Source organism: Microtus pennsylvanicus, chromosome 8 (assembly GCF_037038515.1).
Source record: "Microtus pennsylvanicus isolate mMicPen1 chromosome 8, mMicPen1.hap1, whole genome shotgun sequence".
NCBI lineage: Eukaryota > Metazoa > Chordata > Mammalia > Rodentia > Cricetidae > Microtus > Microtus pennsylvanicus.
Window position 1 is genome coordinate 88,759,540 of NC_134586.1, and position 22,837 is coordinate 88,782,376.

At 41.3% G+C, this 22,837-nt stretch overlaps 1 protein-coding gene across 1 annotated transcript; it reads left to right on the forward strand.

Annotated features, from left to right (window-relative positions):
- Positions 1–325: 325 nt before the first annotated feature.
- Laptm4a (lysosomal protein transmembrane 4 alpha) lies at positions 326–22,490 on the forward strand. Its single transcript, XM_075984001.1, has 7 exons — positions 326–602; positions 14,177–14,297; positions 17,028–17,104; positions 17,188–17,310; positions 19,452–19,547; positions 19,998–20,096; positions 21,888–22,490. Exons 1-7 carry the CDS (start codon positions 492–494, stop codon positions 21,960–21,962), a joined length of 702 nt encoding a protein of 233 aa, XP_075840116.1. The 5' UTR covers positions 326–491; the 3' UTR covers positions 21,963–22,490.
- Positions 22,491–22,837: the final 347 nt, after the last annotated feature.

The window sequence follows — 22,837 nt, forward strand, 5'->3', positions numbered from 1 at the left end:
CCTGTGACAAAGACAACGTGGCCAAAGACAGCGCCAGAGATCTCCGTGCCCGCTGTCCGCCGCCCAACCCCGTCTCGTTGCTGGCGAACCAAAGAGTTACCCTCTATCCACACAGCCCCAGACCGCGAACAGGGCCACGTTCACGCCGACCGAAACAGCGCCGGAGAGAGTTGAACTTTTGATTGGGCGTGAGCTGTTTCAATCTCCTCATTTTCTCCAATCAGAAGCGGGGGACTCCAGCCTTCCGCTCCTCATTGGTTTCTATGTGGCAAAAGGAGGCGGGAAAGCCGCCGAGCCGAGGTCGCGCGAGAGCGGCGCCCGATGCCCAGAGCGCAGGCGCCCAGGAGTTGGCAGGGACCCCGGCCGAAGGCGGGCCAGAAGACGCGTCGTTTGGCTCTGGACAGCGTCGCCGAGTCGTCTGGGTTCAACCGCTGGGCCGCCGAAAGCTTTTGTCAGGGGCCTGGGCGAGGACGAGGCCCGCGAGGTTCCCGATGGTGTCCATGACTTTCAAGCAGGGCCGCGGCGGCCAGTACTACAGCACCCGGTGCTGCGGCTGTTGTCATGTCCGCACCGGGACGATTATCCTGGGGACCTGGTACATGGTAAGGGGGCTGGCGGGCAGGGCCGCGCCACCCGGCCACTGCGCATGCGCGGCAAGTGGGACTCAGGATGGGGGGGACGTGGAAGTTGGGGGGCGCTACTTTTCGGGGTGCTTTAGCTGTGAACGGAGGCTGGGGAACTTTGAGAGATGGGGCTCACGAGGATTTGGGAGAGTGACAGGAATAGGGTCTTTATTTGGGGAATACGAAGGTCTTTGCCCCTTCCCCCCCGCACACGAAAGAATTGTTCTTGGTATGCAGCCAGCTTTCGGACGTTGTTTTGTCCGAATGGAAAAGGAAAGAAAAGGCTTACAACTTTCTCTTCTCTTCTCTTCTCTCTTCTTCTTCTTTTTTTTTTTTTTTTTAAACTGTGCCTCCTAGAGTTTTTGTTAAAGGCGTTTGGTGATGTAGCCAGAAAGGCGTCTGTTTTGAGTCTAGACGCGAGCCAGGATTCACACTGGGTTAATTTCCCCGGGTACACCCCTCTCCTTGCCTATCAGGTGCTTTTCATCTCAAGATCGCCTCGCATCGGAAGAGTTGTTTATTGGGAGCCTACTATGTGGGCTTCTGGATCTGTGTGATTTCTGTCACAGCATGTGGATGGTCCTGTTGACTCCTGGTTGGGTAGACGGGCTTTTGTGGTATATTTTTAAACTGCAGTTCTTAGTGACTGTTTTTATTGAAATTGATTTGCCAACGATTTCCAAAAACCGTGATTCTTTTTAGGTAGTTTTTTGCTATTAAACTTTGCGAAGCCTTGAGAAACTTGTCTTGTCGATTTGATCACTTGGATGACTTTCAGATTTCGTTGTGGGGTGGGGGTGGGAGGTAACGTTAGAGACACTGCGCAGTTTCTGATAATTAGATGAGGAGCGAAGGAGGGAGAGGTTTACTTCCGACCTCTCCTCCCCCTTTTCTTGCTGTCCTCTTCTCCGCCCAGTGTCTTGAAGTCATTAGTAACTGTTTGGCATAACACCAGATGAAGATCTTCAGGCAGATGGTTTCCCAGCCCACTCCAGGGGGCTCTCAAACCTCCACACTTGATGTTTTTGCAGTCTTGTATCCTTAATGTAGATTAGGAAAAAGCATCAAGAAGGCATGAGTGTGTATGTTCATTTATTTGCTTGTGCTGAGGTTATTTTCATGTTTGCTGTACTTTTGTACATAGTAAGAACTTACTGCTACTATATTATTAATTATCACGATTTCTCTATGAAACTGCCAGTTGTTTGTGTTAACTGAGCTGTAGCCCTGGACTTGGATTGGTTAATGACAGTCAGCCGGATTGTATATCTAGCTTACTTTTTTTATTTTCCTTTGGCTAAAAGTATGGATTTTTAATTTCTTTTGTCCCTCACCGTCTTCCATTCTCCTAAATGATTAATTCATATTTTGCCCATCATCATGTCTTACCTAACCCCCTGCCTGCCTTCTCCCAGAAAATGACCTTCTGTTGAACTTAGCTGAGAAAATAGGATTAGAGCCTGGGATGCTTGCCTGCAAATTTCATCTTTTTGTTTCTTCCATCCCTCCACCCACAGACAAAGGGCTTCAAACCCTTTGAAGAAGGAAAATCATCCCCTTCAGACCTTCAGATTTATTGGCAGCATTTCTCTATACCCCTTGTTAGGAGTTTTTGATGCTGTGTTTTGTTTATAAAAATGAACAGAGAACTCAGAATGCAGAGTGAAAAAAAGACTGAAGAAGGACTTTTTTTTTTTTAACTGTTAGGTGTTTTGCCTGTGTGTTTGTCTGTGTACTACTTGTGTGCAGAGCCTGTGGAGTGAGGTTAGATTATCCTGGGCCTGAAGTTACAGATGGTTGCTAGCTGTGTAGGTGTGGGTGTCCTTTGGAAGAGCAACCAGTGCTTTTACCACTGAGCTACCTGTTCAGCTTCAAGGACATTTATTTTATTTTTTAACAAAATAGGGATTGAGAGGTTTAAATATGGACACAGTTGAAACTCTTGGTGTGAATTGCCTCCCCTTCCCCCAGTTTTAAAGAGATACTATTTTGCATCAGCTTTCAGGCTAGACGATTGTAAACTGTTTAATTCAGTTGATGTGATTTAATTCATGTCCGAGATTTATTGCCCATCTTCAGTGTAAAGGACTCTGGATGGACATCCAGAAGGGATAGATGACCTGCCTTGCTGGCTTCTCTGTTCTCACTACCTGCAGCATGATAGTTTCTAGCGCTGCTTGCCTTCACCATGACATCATCCCTTAATGTTTGTGGTGTTACAGATAACTTTGGAGCATAGCCAGGGAAGTGGAACTTACAGTCACAAGGGAGGAAGATGAGCAGAGATAACAGATTCTAATCAGATTAAGGGGAGGAAATGAGCATTTGCTTTGCTTATTACAGTGTTGTTGGCAACTTCAAAAAATAGACAGGTCTCAGTTCTATATAGCAGTATGAAGTTGGGGTACGCACAGGAGATGAAAACAGTATGATGTATAATGCCTCTAAGCAAAGAGGTCTTGTCCTGGTTGTGCATTCTGCTGCCATAAGCTCTAGTAAAATGGAGATACGGAATGATAACAGGTGGGATGTCCTCTCCTCCTTATTTGTGCCTTGCCACTGTTCCCTTCCTGCCGACTTTGTCATGTGCTCTGCTCCTTGACTCAAGGGGGAAAGCACCTCTGTCTTTCTGTGACCGAGAACATTGATGAGCTGGGTTGGGCTATCTAGAACAAGGCCTGTGTTTCTGATTTTTTTTTTTTTGTGGTTGTTGAATCTTGGAGGCATAGCCCTCCTTTCTGCTGGGCTGAACACATTGTCAGTGACTGATAATGATGTCATTGACTTCTTGCTTTGGCTTCTATGGGTTTTTTGCTAAGACTAGCACAATCCTAGATATCAAAGAATTAATTAGTTGTATGAAGCCAGACATGGTAGCAAACTGGGGAGTTGCTGTCAGGAGGATCAGGGATTCAAACCCAACCTTGGCCATAGGACAGCCTAGGCTAAATAGAATGCTATTTCCAAAACCAAACTAAACCTTTAAGTTTGTTTGTTGAGATGGTGTGTGTGTGTGTGTGTGTGTGTATGTGTGTGTGTGTGTATCCCTGGCTGTCCCAGAACTAGCTCTGTAGACCAGGCTTGTAGAAGGAGACTGTTCATTTCCCAGCCGGCCAGACCTGAATAATCACACAGAAACTATATTAATTACAACAGTGTTTGGCCTGTTAGCACCGGCTTCTTATTAACTAACTCTTAGATCTAAAATTAACCCATTTCTATTAATCCACTTATCTCCATGAGGCTGTGGTTTACTAGGTAAGGTTCTGTTCTGGAGTATTCTCCTTTAGGAACTACATGGTATCTCCTTGACTCTGCCTACTCTATATATCTCTGCTCTGATTTCCCTCCTGACTTTACTCTGCTAAGTCATTGGCCAAAACAACTTCTTTATTAACCAATGGTAATAAATCATATTCACAGTATACAGAGGGAAATTCTACATCATCTCCTCTTTTCTGTCTAGTTAAAAAGGAAGGTTTTTAACTTATATAGTAAAAGTACATATACAAAACAGTTTCAAGAAAGAATTGCAGGTATAATATTTAGTCTTCTTTTAATCTGGCAAAATTAAAGAAAATATACTATCATCTATTTTATCTTTGTGAGTCCAAAGTTTCATATCTAATTTATCTTTTATCATAACTAAGAAAAGCTATAACTAACTGTCCTCAACTCTTAAAGACCCCAGAAGGATGTAATATTACCCTAAGTAAATAGGAAGTGCATTGTAAGCAACTTCCAAAACTTTAGAATTGACAGACACAGCTTGCTGCCTGGACGGTCACCCAAAGTTTTTCTGTAATATTGGGGCATTACAGGCCCATAGTATTCAGCAGACTTTTCCATGAAGCAGGAAGTTTGAAGATCTGTTCTGCCTTGTAATGGTAAAGTTCATCAGTTACTTTCTTCTGTGTCCTGAAAAATGTCTGGCAGTTCTTTCATGAGACAGGAACCCCAAAGAACCATCTCACCTTCTTTTGGCAAGTTCTGTGGGTCCTGCATGTCCAGTTTACACAGCATGCCATCAAGCAGTCCAAGCAAGAGCAGTTTCTTGCCCAGATGGCTAGCCTTGTCACATTGAAGGCAAAGTCCGTAATGAGTTTCTTCAGTGTCCGTCAACCTCTCCGAAGTAATTGGTGCTGCCAGAAGCTGACATGTTTCACTGTCAAGAAAAATCTAAGTTCTTGAAACATGTTAAAAGCCATATTCTGTAGGTCTTTGAAAAGGTTGAAGAATACCTATCCATTTGAAATACATCTCTGTACATTTAGAAAATCTAACGTACATGACTACAAGTTTGACTATTATAATTATCCATTAAGCTGTAATTTTAATTATACATTACGTAATACCTTAAACAAGAGTAGAAATATACATGTTACAAAATTGATCTTAAATTTGTATCCATAGACCAAGATCCATACAAATGCAAAGTACTCATCTCTATATCTTATCTCCCTTTAGGTGAGAACAGACATTTGTAAGCAATCATTTTGGGAATTTGGGCATAATTTTCTTCAAACTGCTTCCTGCTTTTGAGGGGGAGTATTTTTAGAGTTCACGGAAAACTTTTTTTTGGGGGGGGGCGGTCTTGTTCCATCAAACTACATTAGCCTGGAAGGAATCCAAAGGTTCTCATCTTCTGTGGAAACAAAAGCAGAACCTTTTTCCAAAGCAACATATTCTTAGACTCAAATTAATAATCTATGTTGGTTTAGCATAGCAGCCCCCAGAATCAAATATCTCTTTGCAGTCAAAAAATTCAAAGAAATCACAATAATATGCATAATCAGAACTCTTTATGTATATTCCATCTTTATGTGGCTTATTTTTATTTTTACTCTTTTAATCTATGACTCTCTGTACTCTTTTATATTACTTTTACGGTCTCTTTAAAGACTTTGTTTTATTTTTAAAACTACTACTTTTTTAAACTGTCTACACTTTTTCTTCTCTCTCCCAAGCCTACATACGTTTATCCAACACTGTGACCCATGCAGAGATCTTTCCCATCTGAATCTATCTCAAACAGAGATCTGCCTGTCTCTCCTCCTGAGTGCTGGGATTGGGTGTGTGGTGCTACCACCTGGACCAAACCCTTAAGTATTAATGGTTGGTCTCGAATAGTTCTGTGGGACATCAAACCAGGATCAGTTACATGTATTAGAGGTGCCAAGCCTGAAGAGTTGGCGGCATCTGGCGTTTTTAAGTTGAAAAAAAGTACGTGTGGCATGAGTAATACACATTTTTAGAGTGAGTTCAGACTTAAGTTTCTATATTTCTCAAGTTCATTTCTTTGTCCTTTATTAAAGAATTTGAAGCCAGATTATTTTAAACAAATTCTTATATGTGAACTCATGTATTGAATCATGAACTTGGAATTAAAAAAGCCTGTTGGGGTGATGGTGATAATCTTCATGATTCAAGTGCATTTTAAGCGTGTGTAACAAGTCTTTCTCATGAATGTTTTATCCTTAAGTAATCTAGCGTTAGGTAGATGTGCGGACAGATTTCCTCATGCCACATGGGCCCTTCACCTATTAGTCATGTCTCCTTAAATAGCTGTAGCTGAAAGTTTGTGTCTCCCCCACCCCGCCCGCATTGCTTATGCTTTCAGTACATGCTGTTTCTTCCCTCTGAAGTGCTCTTCTGCCTTTTAATTCATTTAAAAATATTTTTAAAATTTGCTCTTACTCTATGTGTCTATTATGCTGTGATTATGTGGGAAAAAGGTGGAGGTCAAAGGACAGATTTGTGGAACTCTTCTTCTACCTCTATATTAGTTCTGGAGACTGAACTCAGGTCACCAGGCCTGTATTGCAAGTGTCTGAGTTTGAATTTTTTAACTAATCTATTAAGGAAAATCTTCAGATTTATAAAAGTAGTGAAATAATACTAAAAAAAGCCTGTCTAGAAGCTAACTTATTATTAATTATATTTGAGGTATTCAGTAGATAGTTGTAGAATGAATTATCTCTTAAACAATAGGGATAAATTAGTTGTAATTAAACATAGTAGACAACTAAAATCTTGTCTGAAGATGGCCAGATTTAATCTTTATCGTTTGGCAATTCTGTGTTGAGTTTTGTGTACTAGTTTGCCTGAAGGGGCTCCCTGCCTAGGGAATCTTTATCGTGGTGTCCTAATCAAATGCACTATGTTAGTTATAGTCTCAGAAGATACTGGTTTGGGACGAAATCTACCCTGGGAAAACTGAGGGGTGATTTTTTTTTTTTTTAATTAGAGAATCATAACTGAAGAGGTGGTTCAATGGTTGAGCACTAGCTGCTCTTCCAGAGGACCCAGGCTTTATCTCCAGCCTTCACTGGCTGCTCACAGCCATTTGGAACTTGAGTTCCAGGGGATCCAGCACTTTCTGGCTTGTGAGGGCACCAGGGATGCAAATGGTGCACAGACATAGATGGAGACAAAACACTCACACACATAAAACATATTCTTAAAAATTAAGTGTTTATTGATACTTCTCCCTGAAGTCCATAGTTGGATACTGATATGAGACTTAGGTTTATATTGTGTGTGTGGCGGGGAGTCATGTATGTGTCAGTGCTGAATGTGTGGAGGTCAAAAGAGTTCTTGTCTTCTATTGTTGCAGTTTTCTGCCAGACTGACTTCTCCAGGCTAGCTGACCTGTGAGCTTTTGTACAGTTCTCTCGTGTATCCCATCTCACACAGTGCTAGGATTACAGATGTGGGTCACTGTTTAGGCTCACTTTATGTATGTATGTATTTATTTTCTGGGTGCAGGTCACCTGGCTGGTCTGGAACTAACTGTGTGGTCAGGCTGGCCTCAGCTCACAGAGATTTGCCTTGTGCCTTCTGAGTGTTGGGATTAACAGTGTGGGCCACCACCGCATCCAGCTGTATACGACTTTCAATGTGGATTCCAGGGTTGGCGTTTCCCATTCTGCAGGATAGGTGTTGGCTACAAATCGAGTCTGCGCAAATTCTTGAGAACTGAAATCATACTGAGTAACTCTCCTGAACATAGTTCACTAGAACTAGAGACTGGTATAAGCACGAGACGGAGTCATGCCAAAGCCAGGAGATGAAGCTGCAAGTCTCCAAATGCTGTGCAAAGAGGAGACCAAAAGGACGAGTGTGGGATTTCCTGAAACAGGAAAGTAACAACACTGTCTCAAACCCAGGGGGAATTCACAGCCCCAGAAGTACGTACGTCGAAAGTAGAAGAGTTGCAAACCAATGATATTTCTCAAGGAGCTAGAAAAACAAGAAGTAAGCTCAAAGCCAATAGGAGGAGAAAAAAGATAAAAATATGAGAATAGAAATAGAAAAATTTTTAAAAGGCTACAAATTAAAATGTTGAGTTTTGATTGTTGTGTCCAGATGGTTTTTCAGAGGCGCTCACTTTGTAGCCCACGCTGACCTCAGACTCACATGCCTCCCCCCCCCAATCCCCATCTCAGCCTTCCAAATGCTGGGCTAGGAAGAAGAAAATCAGAATCAAATATGTGAAAGGTAAGCCGGGCAGTGGTGGCGCACGCCTTTAATCCCAGCACTTGGGAGGCAGAGGCAGGCGGATCTCTGTGAGTTCGAGACCAGCCTGGTCTACAAGAGCTAGTTCCAGGACAGGTTCCAAAACCACAGAGAAACCCTGTCTCGAAAAACCAAAAAAAAAAAAAAAAATGAGAAAGATAGTGATAACAGTTGATACTACAGTAAGGTAGAGGTATTTAAGAGACTAGTACAAAGAACTGTCTGCCAATAAATTGGGACACTTAGAATTAAGTTTTCAAAGATGGCCTGTAAAGAGGAGAATACCAGCATAGAACAGGTAATGGAATTGAATCAGCAGTGAAAAGTTTCCCAACAGGAAAAAGTGTAGGGCCTGATTATCTCACCAATGCATTCTATAAAATATTTAAGGAGCCACTACTGTATTTCCAAATTAGTCTATACATATGGAGCACACAAACAATAAAAAGCTCTTAAAACACTTTAGGCAGATATTGGATGAATAATGCAGACATTCCCAAAAAAACATTAGTAAACAGAATTCAATATCACATAAATAAATCCTTGTGATCAAGTGGGATTTATCCTAAGGATTCAAGGGTAGATCAATCCATGTAAATTAATAAACATATATACATAAGATAAAGGACTGAATCCATATAATCGTTTTTGTAGGTATAGTTATGTTAAATTTGTTAAATTTCATCACATGAAAAAAGTGGGACTGGAGAGATGACCCAGTGGTTAAGAGTTCAATTCCCAGCACCCATGTGGTGGCTCAAAACTGTCCAACTCCAGTTCCAGGGATCAGACACCCTCATCTAGCCTCCTCCAGGCAGCCCCAGACATACACACTGCACTGACAGGCATACAGGCAAAACGTCTATAAATGTAATAGTTGAAAAATATTTACTCTTAAAGTAGATATGCACCACAATAAAAGCCACATAATACTGACAGCCAGCACCATACCAAAATAACTCTTCTCTCAGATCGGAAACCAAAGAACAGTGCCTACTAACACTGCTGTTCACATGGTATTGAAAGTCCTAGGCAGAGCAGTTTGACGAGAGAAACAGATAAAGCACTTAACGGGTTGGAAAGGAGGAGGTCATGGCTCTGTATTTGCAGATGACACAATCAGGTATGTAGAGAATCCCAAAGACTAAAAAGCAACTGAGAACTAATAAAAAAGTTGTGGAATAGTAAAGCAACTTCAAAAATAGTAGCTTGTTTCTATGCCAGTAGTGAACCATCTGAAAGAGAAATTAAGCACTCAACTTGTCATAGCTATAAAAACAAAACAAGAAAAACACCCCTACCTTAACCAGGAGGTAAAAGAATCCACAGTGAAAATAAAACATTGATGTAAGACTTTGAACAGGTGACAAACAAATGGAAAGGCGTTCTGTATTCATGAATTAGAATTAGTATTGTTAGGACCCATACTACAAAAGGGATCTGTAAGTGTAAGGTAGTCCCTGTCGTGTTTGTTGTCTTTCCCCTTACTAGGAGAAAACGACTTCTAAAAGTTGAGTGAAACCACCTGAGACTGTACCAACAAAGTCTCGAGCAAAAAGACCAAGGCTGGAAGTATCACACTGTTCAGTTTCAGAATGTAAAGCTGGCATTCACAGTCCTTCTACAAAAATAGACGGGAGGACCAATGGGACAGACTGGAGAACCGAAAAATAACCCACACTTTCAACAGCCAAGTGATTTTCAACAGAGGTGCCAGAAATAAGTGCCCGGGCAAGCACATTGTTCTCAGTAAATAGTGCTGGGGAAACTGCATGTCCACAACTGTAGAACAAAGAAACGAGACCCTCCTCTCTCGTACAGAAAAGGCAGCTTAAATATTACAAAATACTTGACTATGAAAACTTGAAACTAAGCCTTGTGGGAGAGAAAATAGGGGAAGCACTGACATTAGTCTTCTATTGCTGTGATGAAATACCATGACTGAAAGCAACTTAGGGAGGAAAGCATTTGGTTTGCTTTCACTTCCACAAAAGTCCATCATAGGGGGAAAGTCAGGGCAGGAACCTGGAGGAACTGGAGCAGAGGCTATGGAGGAGATCTGCTTCCTGGTCTCAGCCTGCTTTCTAATGCCTATCAGGACCACCTGTCCCGTGGTAACAGCATCCCCAGGGAGCTAGCGCTCCCACATCAATTACTAATGGAGAAGATGGAATGAACTACACACTTGCCTGGAGGAAGATCTTACTGAGGCATTTTTCCAATTGAGAGTCCCTCTTTTCAGATGACTGTAGCTTGTGCCAAGTTGACCAGAAGGGAAAACACACACACACACACGCACACACACACACGCACACACACACACACACACACACACACACACACACACCAGCCAGGATAGTCTGGGCAAGAATATAAATGCATAGTCTTAACAAAGGAAAGCACACACACACATGGGATTGCATCAAACTAAAAGGCTTCCTCACTGCAAGAGAATCAGAATAGTGAACAGGCTACCTTTAGAAATGGCAGAGGATATTTGGAAACTTTCTCACAAGAGGTTAATACCCAAAGTATATCAAGAACTCACCAGCAAAAACAAATAATCAAATTTAAAATGGGGAAATGAGATGAATAGACAAAAGAAGTAAAAGAAGATTAACAAGACCAACAAGTACATGAAAAAACTCTGAATGTCATGAGCTAGCTTCTTACCCCAGTGAGTGAGTCAGCCAGACAAAAAGTGACATGTTGGCAAGGAAATGGAGAAAGGAACATCTTCACTGTATGGGAATGTAGTATAGCCACTTTTGGTAGAACAGTGTGGGGCTCTTGAGGTTAAAAGAACTGCCATAGAACCCATAAATCCCACTAGTGGGTTCTTAACCACAGAAAACGAAATCAGTGTATCAAAGAGATCTGTTTATTGCAGCGTTGTTCACAGCAGACCAGGTAGGGAGTCAGCTGCGGTCTTCATTGATATCAACAGATAAGGAAAACAGGGTCTGCGTTCACAATGGATACCATTAGCAGTAATGAACAAAATTGTCATTTGCAGCAACATGGATAGAACTGAAGCTACAACTGACATAAGTGAGCCACAGAAAGACAAATATGTGGCTTTACTTACAGAGTGCAAATTAGCTTAGTGTATAGACTTACAGGATAGTGGTTACTAGACACTGAAAGGGGAGGGGAAGGGACAGTAAGCAACAAGATAAGAGTAAAATTAGTGTTTTCTTGCAAAGAGGATAATTACAGCTGTCAATATTGCACCAAAAATCAGAAAGAGCTAACCAGTTATACGAGTGTTCTCATCTCAAACAAATGTTTTAAGGCTATGACATTATGTGCCTTGAATTGACCAGTAGTATATGATGTATAAGTGTATTAAAACTTAACATTGTATTCTATCAAGATGTACAAATGCTATGTATCGTTAAAGAAAAGTAACCTCCCCCCAGTCCTTGAGTCTTCTGGGATGGGTATGATTGAAGCAAGGAGGAATTGCTGCCTTAGGCCTGAGTGCTTCCCTGGGTTTGCCCTTGTTCCTTTCTCCAAGTAAAAGGCCCTCCATTGTTTTCCCACTGCCTATTTGCTCACGGAGGTGTGCAGAAGGCTTTTAAAGTCTGCTTGGCCCATGTTGTTGACACATGTGCTATGTTCTACCTGGCCTTGTTACTAGACTTAACAAGCCTTTATTTTCAACTTCTTTTCCTGAATACAGTGCAGGAAAGGTCATGAATATTTTGGAAAAGTTTTTAGTAGAATATTTTAAAGACTTTTTAAACTTTAGGATTACAGTTTTGATTTCTTGAAAAATCCAACAGGAACTTAGAACTCTGTCAGCTGAATTTAACATAAGTTGCATATGAGTGTGGAGTAGGTGCTTAGTGGTAAGTGTTTTGGATTACAAGTACTGGTTTTCTGATGTGGGATTCCCCTCTGTGTGCTGTATCACTGGTTAATAAAGGAACTGCTTTGGGCCTATAGCAGAACTGTAGGAGAACAGAGCTAGGCAGGGAAAACTAAACTGAATGCTGGGAGAAAGAAGGGTGGAGACAGAGAGAAGCCATGGAGCCACCAGAGACAGGCGCTGGGAACTTTACCTGGTAAGCCACAGCCATGTGGCGATACACAGATTAATGGAAATGGGTTAAATTAAGATGTAAGAGTTAGTCAATAAGAAGCTAGAGCTAATGGGCCAAGCAGTGATTTAAATAATATGGTTTCTGTGTGATTATTTTCAGGAGTCTGGGTAGCCGGGAAACAAATAAGCAGCCTCCTTTCAACAGTTTTCTAGATTGATTACTGTCATATTCAAAGTACTACCCACAGTGAAGTGAACTAGGCAAGGACAGTGGAAAATTCTATGATAATTTGTAGAAAAAAAAGATTTTTTTTAAAAAGTCATACATGTGATAGAAATATTTTGGACATATGAACTTCAGCATGTATACAACTACGTACACACATGCATGGAAATATATATTTAAACCCTCTAAGTTGTGTTGGTACTTCATTTCCTTCATTTGGTAGCTAGATTTGCGTGTTTTCCTTGACATGAGTGTTTTTCTGTGCCATGCTAAGCTTTTTTTTTTAAACTATGGTGATAATTATCATAATTGTCAGCAAACAAGAGTTTGCTGAATGGATTTCAAACTGATTTCCCAACATAAGATAACATTTCTAACTTGAAGATAAAACATGGTCTGCTTTTCTACCAAATGTTTGAAGGCTTGGGACCTGATATAAAGAAAATGCCTTTCTTGGGTGTTACCATCCATCCATCATTTAGGGTGGACAGGGGAGAGGAGTTTTAGGTATTGTTGCTGGAACACTTTGGAGTGTCAAATGTTGGGACTTCTGAGAGGAGGAGGGCAGATTCTATGAGCTTTAATTGTGGAGTTTGTCTTGTCTTCATACCTTACTGGTTTCCATATTGAATCTTCACCAGGACAGTTTCTGATCCTTGAGGTCATATATATGTGCTATGAGGCTGTAGGGACCACAGCCAGAGAGCACTGTACAATGTCAAAGTGGGGTTTGTGTCCCTGATAGGCTAGGGAAATTCATCGGCTGTGATAGGATTTCAGCAAGATGTTTAGCAACGTCCCAAGGTATTTCTTAGTTTTTCCTTCCTTCCTTCCTTCCTTCCTTCCTTCCTTCCTTCCTTCCTTCCTTCCTTCCTTCCTTCCTTCCTTCCTTCCTTCCTTCCTTTGTGGCTGACACGGGACTATTGATTGTTTCATGATGGTTACATTTCAAGAATGAAGACCACAGAAAATTGGTCTGTAGGATGATAAAATCTGGAAAAATCTTTGTGGGTGGGAATGTAATCAGATGAAATTTACTTACAGTTTCCTTAAAGATCATGTCCAAGCCTTTGAATCTAACTGTGTAGGTTGCAGATAGCTTATCAGATTAAGTATGGAAAAACAATTTTGAATTGTATAGAGTTACTCTTGTGTGACATTGCAAAAATGTACAAAACCAGTAAGTACATTTGCCTTTGGAATTTGTGAACCAGGTTGGGGAATTTGTCCATTGCACTGGAACTTACACAAAGGGAAACTAGGCAGATGGCTAAACCATGCTAGAAAGGTAGAGGAGTGGTTGGAGGGCCCAGATGTTTAGTCCCTGTGGTGTTTGGGGGCTGCTGTGCGTATTAGAGGAACACACTGGCTCCGGTGGCAGAATTAAGACCAATGCGGGGATGGGGGGGGAGCATCATCACTCCTTTAGGGAATCTTTTAAACTTGAACCAAATGGATGGGGGTGCTTTGGGGGAGTTGCAGGCATATGCGTGTTGGCGTGTGAAGAAATATGTGCCTCTGGACTTGAAGTTTGTGATGATGCCCTAATTTTGCTTTCAGTACATTTTATTCTGGTTTATTGGCATTAACACAGGGTTCTGCATCTTTATATATGCTATGGCCTGTAACTGTTCTCACCATGTTTTATGAGTGTCTGCTATCTCACAACCTTGTTACTGCAGGTGAAGCAGTACGGAATGTGTCTAGAGACTGTGGAGACTGTTCCCTGATGGAAGTTAATGGTCATCTATTGTCTCTCAGGTGGTCAACCTATTGATGGCGATTTTGCTGACTGTGGAAGTAACTCATCCAAACTCCATGCCAGCTGTCAACATTCAGTATGAAGTCATTGGTAATTACTATTCATCTGAGAGAATGGCTGGTAAGTTTTTAACTTTAAAAGATATCACTGCCAAGTTTTTATATATAAAGCCAATTATAGTCTTCATATGAATGTTAGAGGAAGGTTAAGGAAATTATGCTTCAGTTATACTTCAGAAGGTTAAATAATTGCATAGTAAGTAACAAGTTGAATGTTATTTAAGCTACTTGTTGAGACAGGAAAGTTATTTTTGATGACTTTCCCCAGAGATATTCAGCAAGAATTACTGTAGAACATTTCTGGACAGAAGATGTAATAAATTAGTATGTTTTGGAGAAGTGTATGGTTGTATGTATGCCTTGACTGTAGAGACAAGACAGAGGAGATGGGAAATAAAACTGGTTTGAGACTTCTCAGGGCTTACTTACCCATGTGTAGCCAGGGTCAGAAATTTGGTGTTAGAACAAATGGTCTATTGCAGTAGAGTATAAAATACAGAGCACAGTTCTCTTGTTTATGTGAAAAGGGACTAACACCACTATTAAAAAGAAACTAGCCCTACAACAGTCATAGGAATTGTCCTGTTAGACCCGTTTATTCCCTGACAGCAGTTATTTTTTATTACCAGTTCTTTAAAACACAGGTATAAAACATTTCTAGTTGAATTTATATTATTGCAAGTTATGTCATAAATTCAATATTTAGAAAGTACAATTTCTATATGCTTAGTTGTGAAATTTCAGTTCAGAAAACTGTTCCCAGATCATGAGTGTGTTTCTAATATTATAGATTTTAATACGAAGTTCTGAACTTCTTTATATTTGTGACCACCTGTGATCCAAGGATGAAGATAGGTGTTTTTTTTTTAAATAATTGCTTTATTTGTGACTGTTTTGCCTGCATGTACGTACGTATGCACATCATGTGTGTTCAGTGTCTGCAGAGGCCAGAGGAAGGTGATGTGAACTGGAGTTTGTAAGTTACCATGCAGGTGCTGGGGACCAAACCCAGGTTCTATAAGAGCACTGAACTTCTTAACTGTTACAATGTCTCCAAGTACTCATCTGTGTCTTTTGTTGTTGTTGTTGTTAAATAATTTTTTGTCTTCATGGATAAATTAATTTTCCAGGAACCAAGAAGAGTTCAGTGACTGTAATACACAATAGAATGAAATCAACTGATGGGCATTTATAATGTTATTTAAAAATGAGAAGTCTTCTGATTCTTTTAAATAATCCTTATGACATTGACTCTGAGAAGTGACAAGAAATAGCCTTTTATCATATTTTTCAAGAGTAGTAGTATTTGAAATCCCTTCTCCCATCTCCAAATAATAATAAATAAAATTTTAGAGACTTATTAATACCTCAGTATTTTGAGTCAGGGTCGGTCTTGCTTTGTAACTTAATCGTTGAGTGGCAAGAGCTTTGAAATCCTTAACAATTGGGCTGGAGAGATGGCTCAGCGGTTAAGAGCATTGCCTGCTCTTCCAGAGGTCCTGAGTTCAATTCCTGGCAACCACATGGTGGCTCACAACCATCTGTAATGAGGTCTGGTGCCCTCTTCTGGCCTTCAGGCATACACACATTGTATACATAATAAATAAATAAATAAATAAATAAATAAATAAATAAATAAATAAATAAATAAATAATAAATAAATAAAAAAGAAATCCTTAACAATGAGGGTACTCTGAGATGACACAGCCATTTATGTGAAATCCTTAACAATGAGGGTACTCTGAGATGATACGGCCATTTATGTGAAATCCTGCTGGTGTTTATAATGCCCAGTGATAAGATTATGTGTACAAACATCCAATAGTGTGAATATTTAGTGGTTACTCTTCATTTTTGTTGCCCTTTAGCTTTTTCGAAGCTTTCAGTTGTGCGTATGTAAAGGAGAATGTGCACGTGAGTGCAGGTGCCTGGGCGCCAGAGGCATCGAGTTCCTGGAAATGGAGTTCTGGGTGCTGGGAACTGTACTTGGGTCCTCTGCAAGAGCAACAAGCTGAGCTTATCTCCATGTGCCCCCTCTCCCTTCAGTTTATTAGTGTCTGTCCAGAGTCATAGGATCAACTCATGTTGTGAAGAAACTCAGCCAGTCAAGTATGGTTTGATATTGTTTGGGATTATTTGGGTGTGTTTTGAAGGAACTAGTGAATGTGGGATTAATGCAGACTGAGGAGGAGTTGAGTTGGGGAGATGTGTGTAGGGAGAGAAGGCAAACAGAAAGAAGCCGCTGTGGTTAAAGGTTTAAGATGCTGGGGTGGGGTGAATGGAGAACTTTGAATTTCAGTTGTATTCTTATCAAAGCAAGAGATACATGTGTAGTTTTCTGTGTGTAGCTCATCTGTCTTGTAAGCAAACAGCAGCTTTTCCTTCCAGTTAAACCCACGTCTCACAAAGCCAGCTTGTGTGAATTCTTTCATAGTTTTTTCATTGCTTCTGCCTGTGTTTCAACTTGCCGTGTTGGGTTTTAATTGTCTTTTTGCACTCCAACATGTAGAGGCACAAGGGACCTGTTTTCCTGCCGAGTTACGTGGTTAATGTTTCATCCTAAACACAGCGAGTTGTTGCATCAGTTTAACATGGAAAGGCATGTATAAATGTCTCAAGATTCTTAGATTTTCTTTTTTTTCTAGATCTTTTGAGAGCCTGTTTTGAAAGTAATTAGAGTTAATTTAAACATTTACATGTAGACGTTTTGCAGCGTCGTTTTCTCGTGAAGAGTTTAGTTTCTTTGATTGCATATGCTGCTTACTTAGAGTTCCATTTTTGTTTTCTTAGATAATGCCTGCGTTCTTTTTGCCGTCTCTGTTCTCATGTTTATCATCAGCTCGATGCTGGTGTATGGAGCAATTTCTGTAAGTCTTTTCATCTTTCCTAGTTTGACCTTTAGCAAAGGGAGTAGTCTTATACGTATACTAAATGATTTTTTCTTCTGCAGTATCAAGTGGGCTGGCTGATTCCGTTCTTCTGCTACCGGCTTTTTGACTTTGTTCTCAGTTGTCTGGTGGCCATCAGTTCTCTCACTTACTTGCCAAGAATCAAAGAATATCTGGATCAGTTAGTAAGTGTGTGGGCTATTTAAACTCTTCCACTTAAGTAAAACATTCTGATTGCAATCCTAAGGCAGCCTTAGGGACTATTTTTAACTGTCTTTGCTTTTTATCATATCTTAAAATCACTTCTGTGTTAAAACCTGTAAGATACCATAATTTGTACCATACCATTGGACAGGCCAGTACTAAAGGTCCGTAAAGAGAGTGTGGAAGAAATAGTTGAGCTAATGTGTTTCAGTAGAATATTTGACTGTATTTGGTACTTATTAAGGGATTGGTATCCTCTTTATCAGAATGGTAGTGCATCTGTGTGTCCACTGTATCCTCGCCCTACTATGTCTACTATGTCTGTATGCCCACTGTATCCTAGCCCTACTATGTCTACTATGTCTGCATGCCCACTGTATCCTAGCCCTACTATGTCTGCATGCCCACTGTATCCTAGCCCTACTATGTCTACTGTGTCTGCATGCCTGCTCTATCCTAGATGTCTACTGTGTTAGCATGCCTGCTATATCCTAGTCCTGTGCTAGATACCTTTGGTGAATACTGCAGCTGTAAAGAGAACTTTGCTCTTTGGGGAACCAGCATGTATTGAGGAGTTAGGGTATAAGAAGACACTTTATTAGGCCATAAATGACCTGCCCCATTGGTGGTCTGAGTTAATAAAAAACTTAGATTAATGCCATATAGTGGGGTAGAGGGGTAGGGGATATTCCAAGCTGAAGTGGTCAAGGAGGGTTTTGTGGGAGAGTCTGATGAATAAAGTGTGAGGTGCGAGCAGATGAAAGCTGCTGAGGCAGTTATCCTTAGTGTACTTCCAGATGTTGTCTTTGAGAATCTTTCCTGCCTATGGCTAGATGTCTGGTCCATTTTGAATGCCATCAAATAAATCTTTTACTCCAGAAACATTTATTGATTGCTTCTTAGGGGCTGGGTTCAGGGTACTTAATAGAGAGATTGTCTAGTGAAGGATCAGAAGAGTGACGTTTAGTGACGTATCATTAAGTGAGGGCAGCTTTCTGAGTAAGTAAGCCTTGGGTTGTAGACCTGAGGTTGGATGTGAGATTTGAACAATACTGAGGGACTTGATTAGGAATTGAGATAAGAGAAATCAGAAAAAAAAAAGTTAAGAGAGATGAGATGAGAATCCCTGAGGCAGCAATGAATATGAGGGAGCCATGGAAAGTAAACATCTGTGGAGACTAGAGAGGGGTAGCTAGTACAGGCAGTGGGCCTGGTCCCCTGTGATTGGAAGCTTCCTAAGTGTCGTTCTCTAAGCCTGTCGTCTAACTGAAATATCACAGGTAGGCCCCTGCTTCCTTTTCTACAGTTCTTGGCATATACAGTCTCCTGTGTATTAGTCACATTCCGTGTGTGAAAGTCCAGCATTCCCATTGAAGACAGCTACAAGTCTAAGGACAGGTGTGTAGGAGAGAATATCAAACAACACCCTTGTTCTTTTACAGACCCTGGTGTTTTCCCCCCTCTATTTGATTGGCTTAGTCTTTTTAATTCGAGGGTAACTTCTTCTGCTGGCCAATTTTAAGCCCTCACTTCCCTTCTCATGCCCTTCTCCTGACACTGAACTCATCGCCTGGTCCGGAGTCAGTGAATGCACTGACCCTTCCCAGTACAGCGAGTATGTCCGCAGTAGATCACGTCCTCTTGCTTGGCCTGTGGACAGTGGCATGTCTCCTTTTTACCCATCAAATGCAGAGTTGAGACTAATATTTGACTCCTAGAAAAGTTAACTTTCTTTATGGAAGACGAAATAGCCCTGGGAACATGAGCAATTTTGGCTCTTTCTGATTTACTGACCCAGGGCAAAGTTGGTTGCCATACAGGTGATTGCATTTTGTCAAAGCCCAGAAAGGTGGACAATGGTGGTCAGTAAAAAGAATATTAGCTCTGTTTAGACTTTTTAGTTAGTTATCCTAGCTATTAAACAAGTACATCTAAAGCAATGAGTGTATCTGTTCATGATAAGGGGTTCAGACATGCTGTGTTAGTAGTTCCTGTGTGTAAATTTAAAATAGTCTGTCACTTCTGACTTTGTTGCCTTTTGCCATGTTCTTAAAATGCTCTTGAGATTATCAGAAGCACAGTGCCATAGAGGAGTTGTCATTGTATGTTTGTGTTTTAACAGCCTGATTTCCCCTACAAAGATGACCTTTTGGCTTTGGACTCCAGCTGCCTTCTGTTCATTGTTCTTGTGTTCTTTTTGATATTCATCATTTTTAAGGTATGGAGCTTGTGATTCACATTTGGGGGGTCTGGTGAGACTTCCCAGTAACCCTTTCCCCTGTCTGTCTCCTTATGGATCACAAGAGATGTAGAATTTGTAGTGATAGTGTCATTTCTGGCACAGTAGTAGAGAGGACTTTCTGGTAAGGGGTAGACTCCCCCTGTCTTGGGCCCACAGAGTGCTTGGCACTTTTATGTTTTCAGAAGTGCTTCATGGTTTGTAGTGGGAATCCATTACAGTTCCCAACACTGGAGCACTGGGATTTCCTCCACAGTGTGTTGGTTAACAGACCTATATCTCCAGTGTCTTTATGAGAAACTTGGGATGTTTAATGAGAGCCAATTGGGAGTGAACCTGTGTGAAATGGGTTCCTTCTTCACAGATAGTGCAGAAGTCATGGAGGTCCTCTGCCCCAGAGCATCCTGCTGAGCTTTGTTTTCCTTTCAGGCTTATCTAATCAATTGTGTTTGGAACTGCTACAAGTACATCAACAACAGAAATGTGCCTGAGATTGCCGTCTACCCTGCCTTTGAAGCACCTCCACAGGTTAACTACTGTTACACCAAACTGTAGTTCGCTCTTACTGACACCTCCAGAAAGCAATGTAGGACTTGAATATTTGTTCTGTACCATAATTGTGGTTTCAGACACGAATAACTTGAACCCATGAATGCATAAGATTTAGCATTTCTCATTGGGAATATTGTGCACACAGGGCTAGAGCTCTTTGCACTGTTGACCTAGCTTGACTCTTAGGTTTATTTGTTAGTGGTCCTCACAAACCTTCTTTCTGGACAGATAAGCTAGGAGAGGAGGAGGTGGGTGGGGAGAGAGGAAGGGGAGGGGAGAAAGGCGGGGTGAGAGGAGAGAATATGTGTGTGTGTATGTATGTGTGTGAGAGAGAAATGATAATGATTCTGATGGAGTCTGAGTGCTGACCCCACCTCTCAGAACCCTCTTTGCTGCCCTCTATCTTCCTAGGTTTTTCCACATAGGATACATATGGCTCATGTAGAGACAGCCTGTCACTTGGAGGCTCTTAGGCTAGAGTAAGCTTTAGAAAGGTTTGTCTATTATCTCAAAGGGAAGGATAGAAAGTCATTGTCCTTTGAGTACAGATTATCATGAAACTTGGGGGCACTGTCAGCTTCCTGTAGAGTGGTCAGTGAGGCCTCTTCCCCCAGATCCTCAGCCCTTGTTTTTGTTTTTTTCAACATTGTGTAACCCAGTTCTGGAACTCTTGTAGACCAGGCTGGCCTCGAACTCAGAGAGAGCCACCTACCTATCGCCTCCCTAGCACTGGGACTAAAGGTTTGTGCCACCACATCCAGCTGATCTCAGCCCTTGATGTACAGTTATGACTGGAGCTTTATTGGTTGCCTGTGTGTGTGGTTTTTTTTTTTAATACACATGGGTTAGTATGTTAAGTCCATCTTCCAGGTTAGTCCAGAGGAAGAATTCTAATTCTGCCATCCATCCATCTTCCATCCCATCCCTCCATCCATCTCCCCAACCATCTATCCCTCCATCCCATCCATCCACCCATTCATCCATTCATCCCATCTTACCCCTCCCTTCCACCCTTCCCTCTATTTCATCCCATCTATCCCATCATCTCATCCATCTATCCCATCCCATCTTATCTCTTCCCTCCCTCCCTTCCCTCCCTCCCTCCCTCCCTCTATCCCATCCATCCATTCATCCCTCCATTCCATTCATCTCATCCATTCACCCACCCATACATACATACATACATACATACATACATCTCATCCATCTCTCAGTCCTGTCTTGGTCACTGTCCTATTGCTATGAAGAAACACCATGACCAAGGCAACTCTTATTTTGGAAAAAAAAAAAAGAAAGAAAAGAAAAGAAAGCATTTGGTTGGCTTGTTTACAGTTTCAGAGGCTCAGTCTGTTATCATCGTGGAGGGTGTGGGACAGGTGGGATGCTGGAGAAGTACTGAGAGAAAAAGAGAGAAACAGACTAGGCCTGGCATGGGTTTTTGAAACTCAAAGCCTACTCCCAGTTAACAAGGCCATTCCTCCTAATTCTTCTAATCCTATCGAAGAGTTCCACCCTGTGCTGATTAAGAATTCAAATATACGAGCCTATGCATTCAAACCATAACACATCACACATACACCGACCCATCATCAGTTCTGGCTACTCTGATCTTGAGTCATTGTGTCACTGAGTGTGGATGTCTGTGAGCTAACAGTTCAATTCTTCCTCAGGGTTGTGAGCTCCTACTTAGGATGTAGTCTGAAAACTAATTATTCTAGAAAAGAATGTAAAGGGACATTGCCTGATGTAATTCTTTTCTCTCTTCAGTATGTTTTGCCAACCTATGAAATGGCCGTGAAGATGCCTGAGAAAGAGCCACCGCCTCCTTACCTGCCTGCCTAAGGACATTGTGCCTTGTCAATAAAGCCTATACCAGCTTCTTGTCTTGTTTATTTTACAAAAAGCTGCAACGCAGGGCTCTCAGACTTGTTTGATATAAAGTGCACTGTCTTGTCTGAGCATTTATTTTCAAACACTAAGGAGCTTTTGGACATTTATTAAAAACTTTTTGTTAAGTATCACATTTTAGAGACTTTCTGAAGACAATCTAGGTTAAGCGAGAGCAAAGTGCCATTGTTAGCTTTTAACTAAGGGGTAGGGAGGGGAAGGGCGTTCTCCATATTTTCTTTTTTAACTTTGCACTTTGATTATATAATGGTTTGTGTTTTGGATGTTTGATGCCCCTGGATAGTTTAAAGAGAATGAATACAGTGTTTAGGATGAACGAGTTGGGTGTACAATTTGTAGTTCCCAGCTCTATGAAACAGGAAACAGCGTTGTGACTTGTCTGTGGAAGAGGATGGTTGCATGCTTCTCATTTGTACGTTTCCATCTTTGTGATAAGATGCTTTAATAAACCTCTCAAGTTTTGCTGTTGTCGTTCTTCTTAAACGAGTCTAACCTTTTCTACTGCAGTGGATAGGCAGCCTCTCCTTAGTGCTGGGGGGATGTTTGTTGTTGGATAGTATCCTCATTTTAAAATTTGTACTTGTTTTTGTTGTCTTACATAATGAGAAGCCCTGTACTGGTTCCTGGATAGAGGGGTGGGTGAGGGAGGAGTAAAGGCAAGAGAAGATCAGGGAGAAGTGAGGTAGGGCCCTTTGAACAGAGGAGAGGGCATGATTCCACTGTACAGGAGCAGTAGGAGTTTATATAACATCTTAGAATTCCAAGGAGAAGACAGGACAGGACATTTTAAGATGTTCAGTTAAGGTCCT

Excerpts from the sequence above, each read along its gene's own strand:
- Laptm4a (XM_075984001.1), top strand. The coding sequence starts at position 492 with ATGGTGTCCATGACTTTCAAGCAGGGCCGCGGCGGCCAGTACTACAGC. Across the intron at positions 603-14,176 it reads TCCTGGGGACCTGGTACATG|GTGGTCAACCTATTGATGGC; the intron begins GTAAGGGGGCTG and ends ATTGTCTCTCAG. Across the intron at positions 14,298-17,027 it reads TTCATCTGAGAGAATGGCTG|ATAATGCCTGCGTTCTTTTT; the intron begins GTAAGTTTTTAA and ends TTGTTTTCTTAG.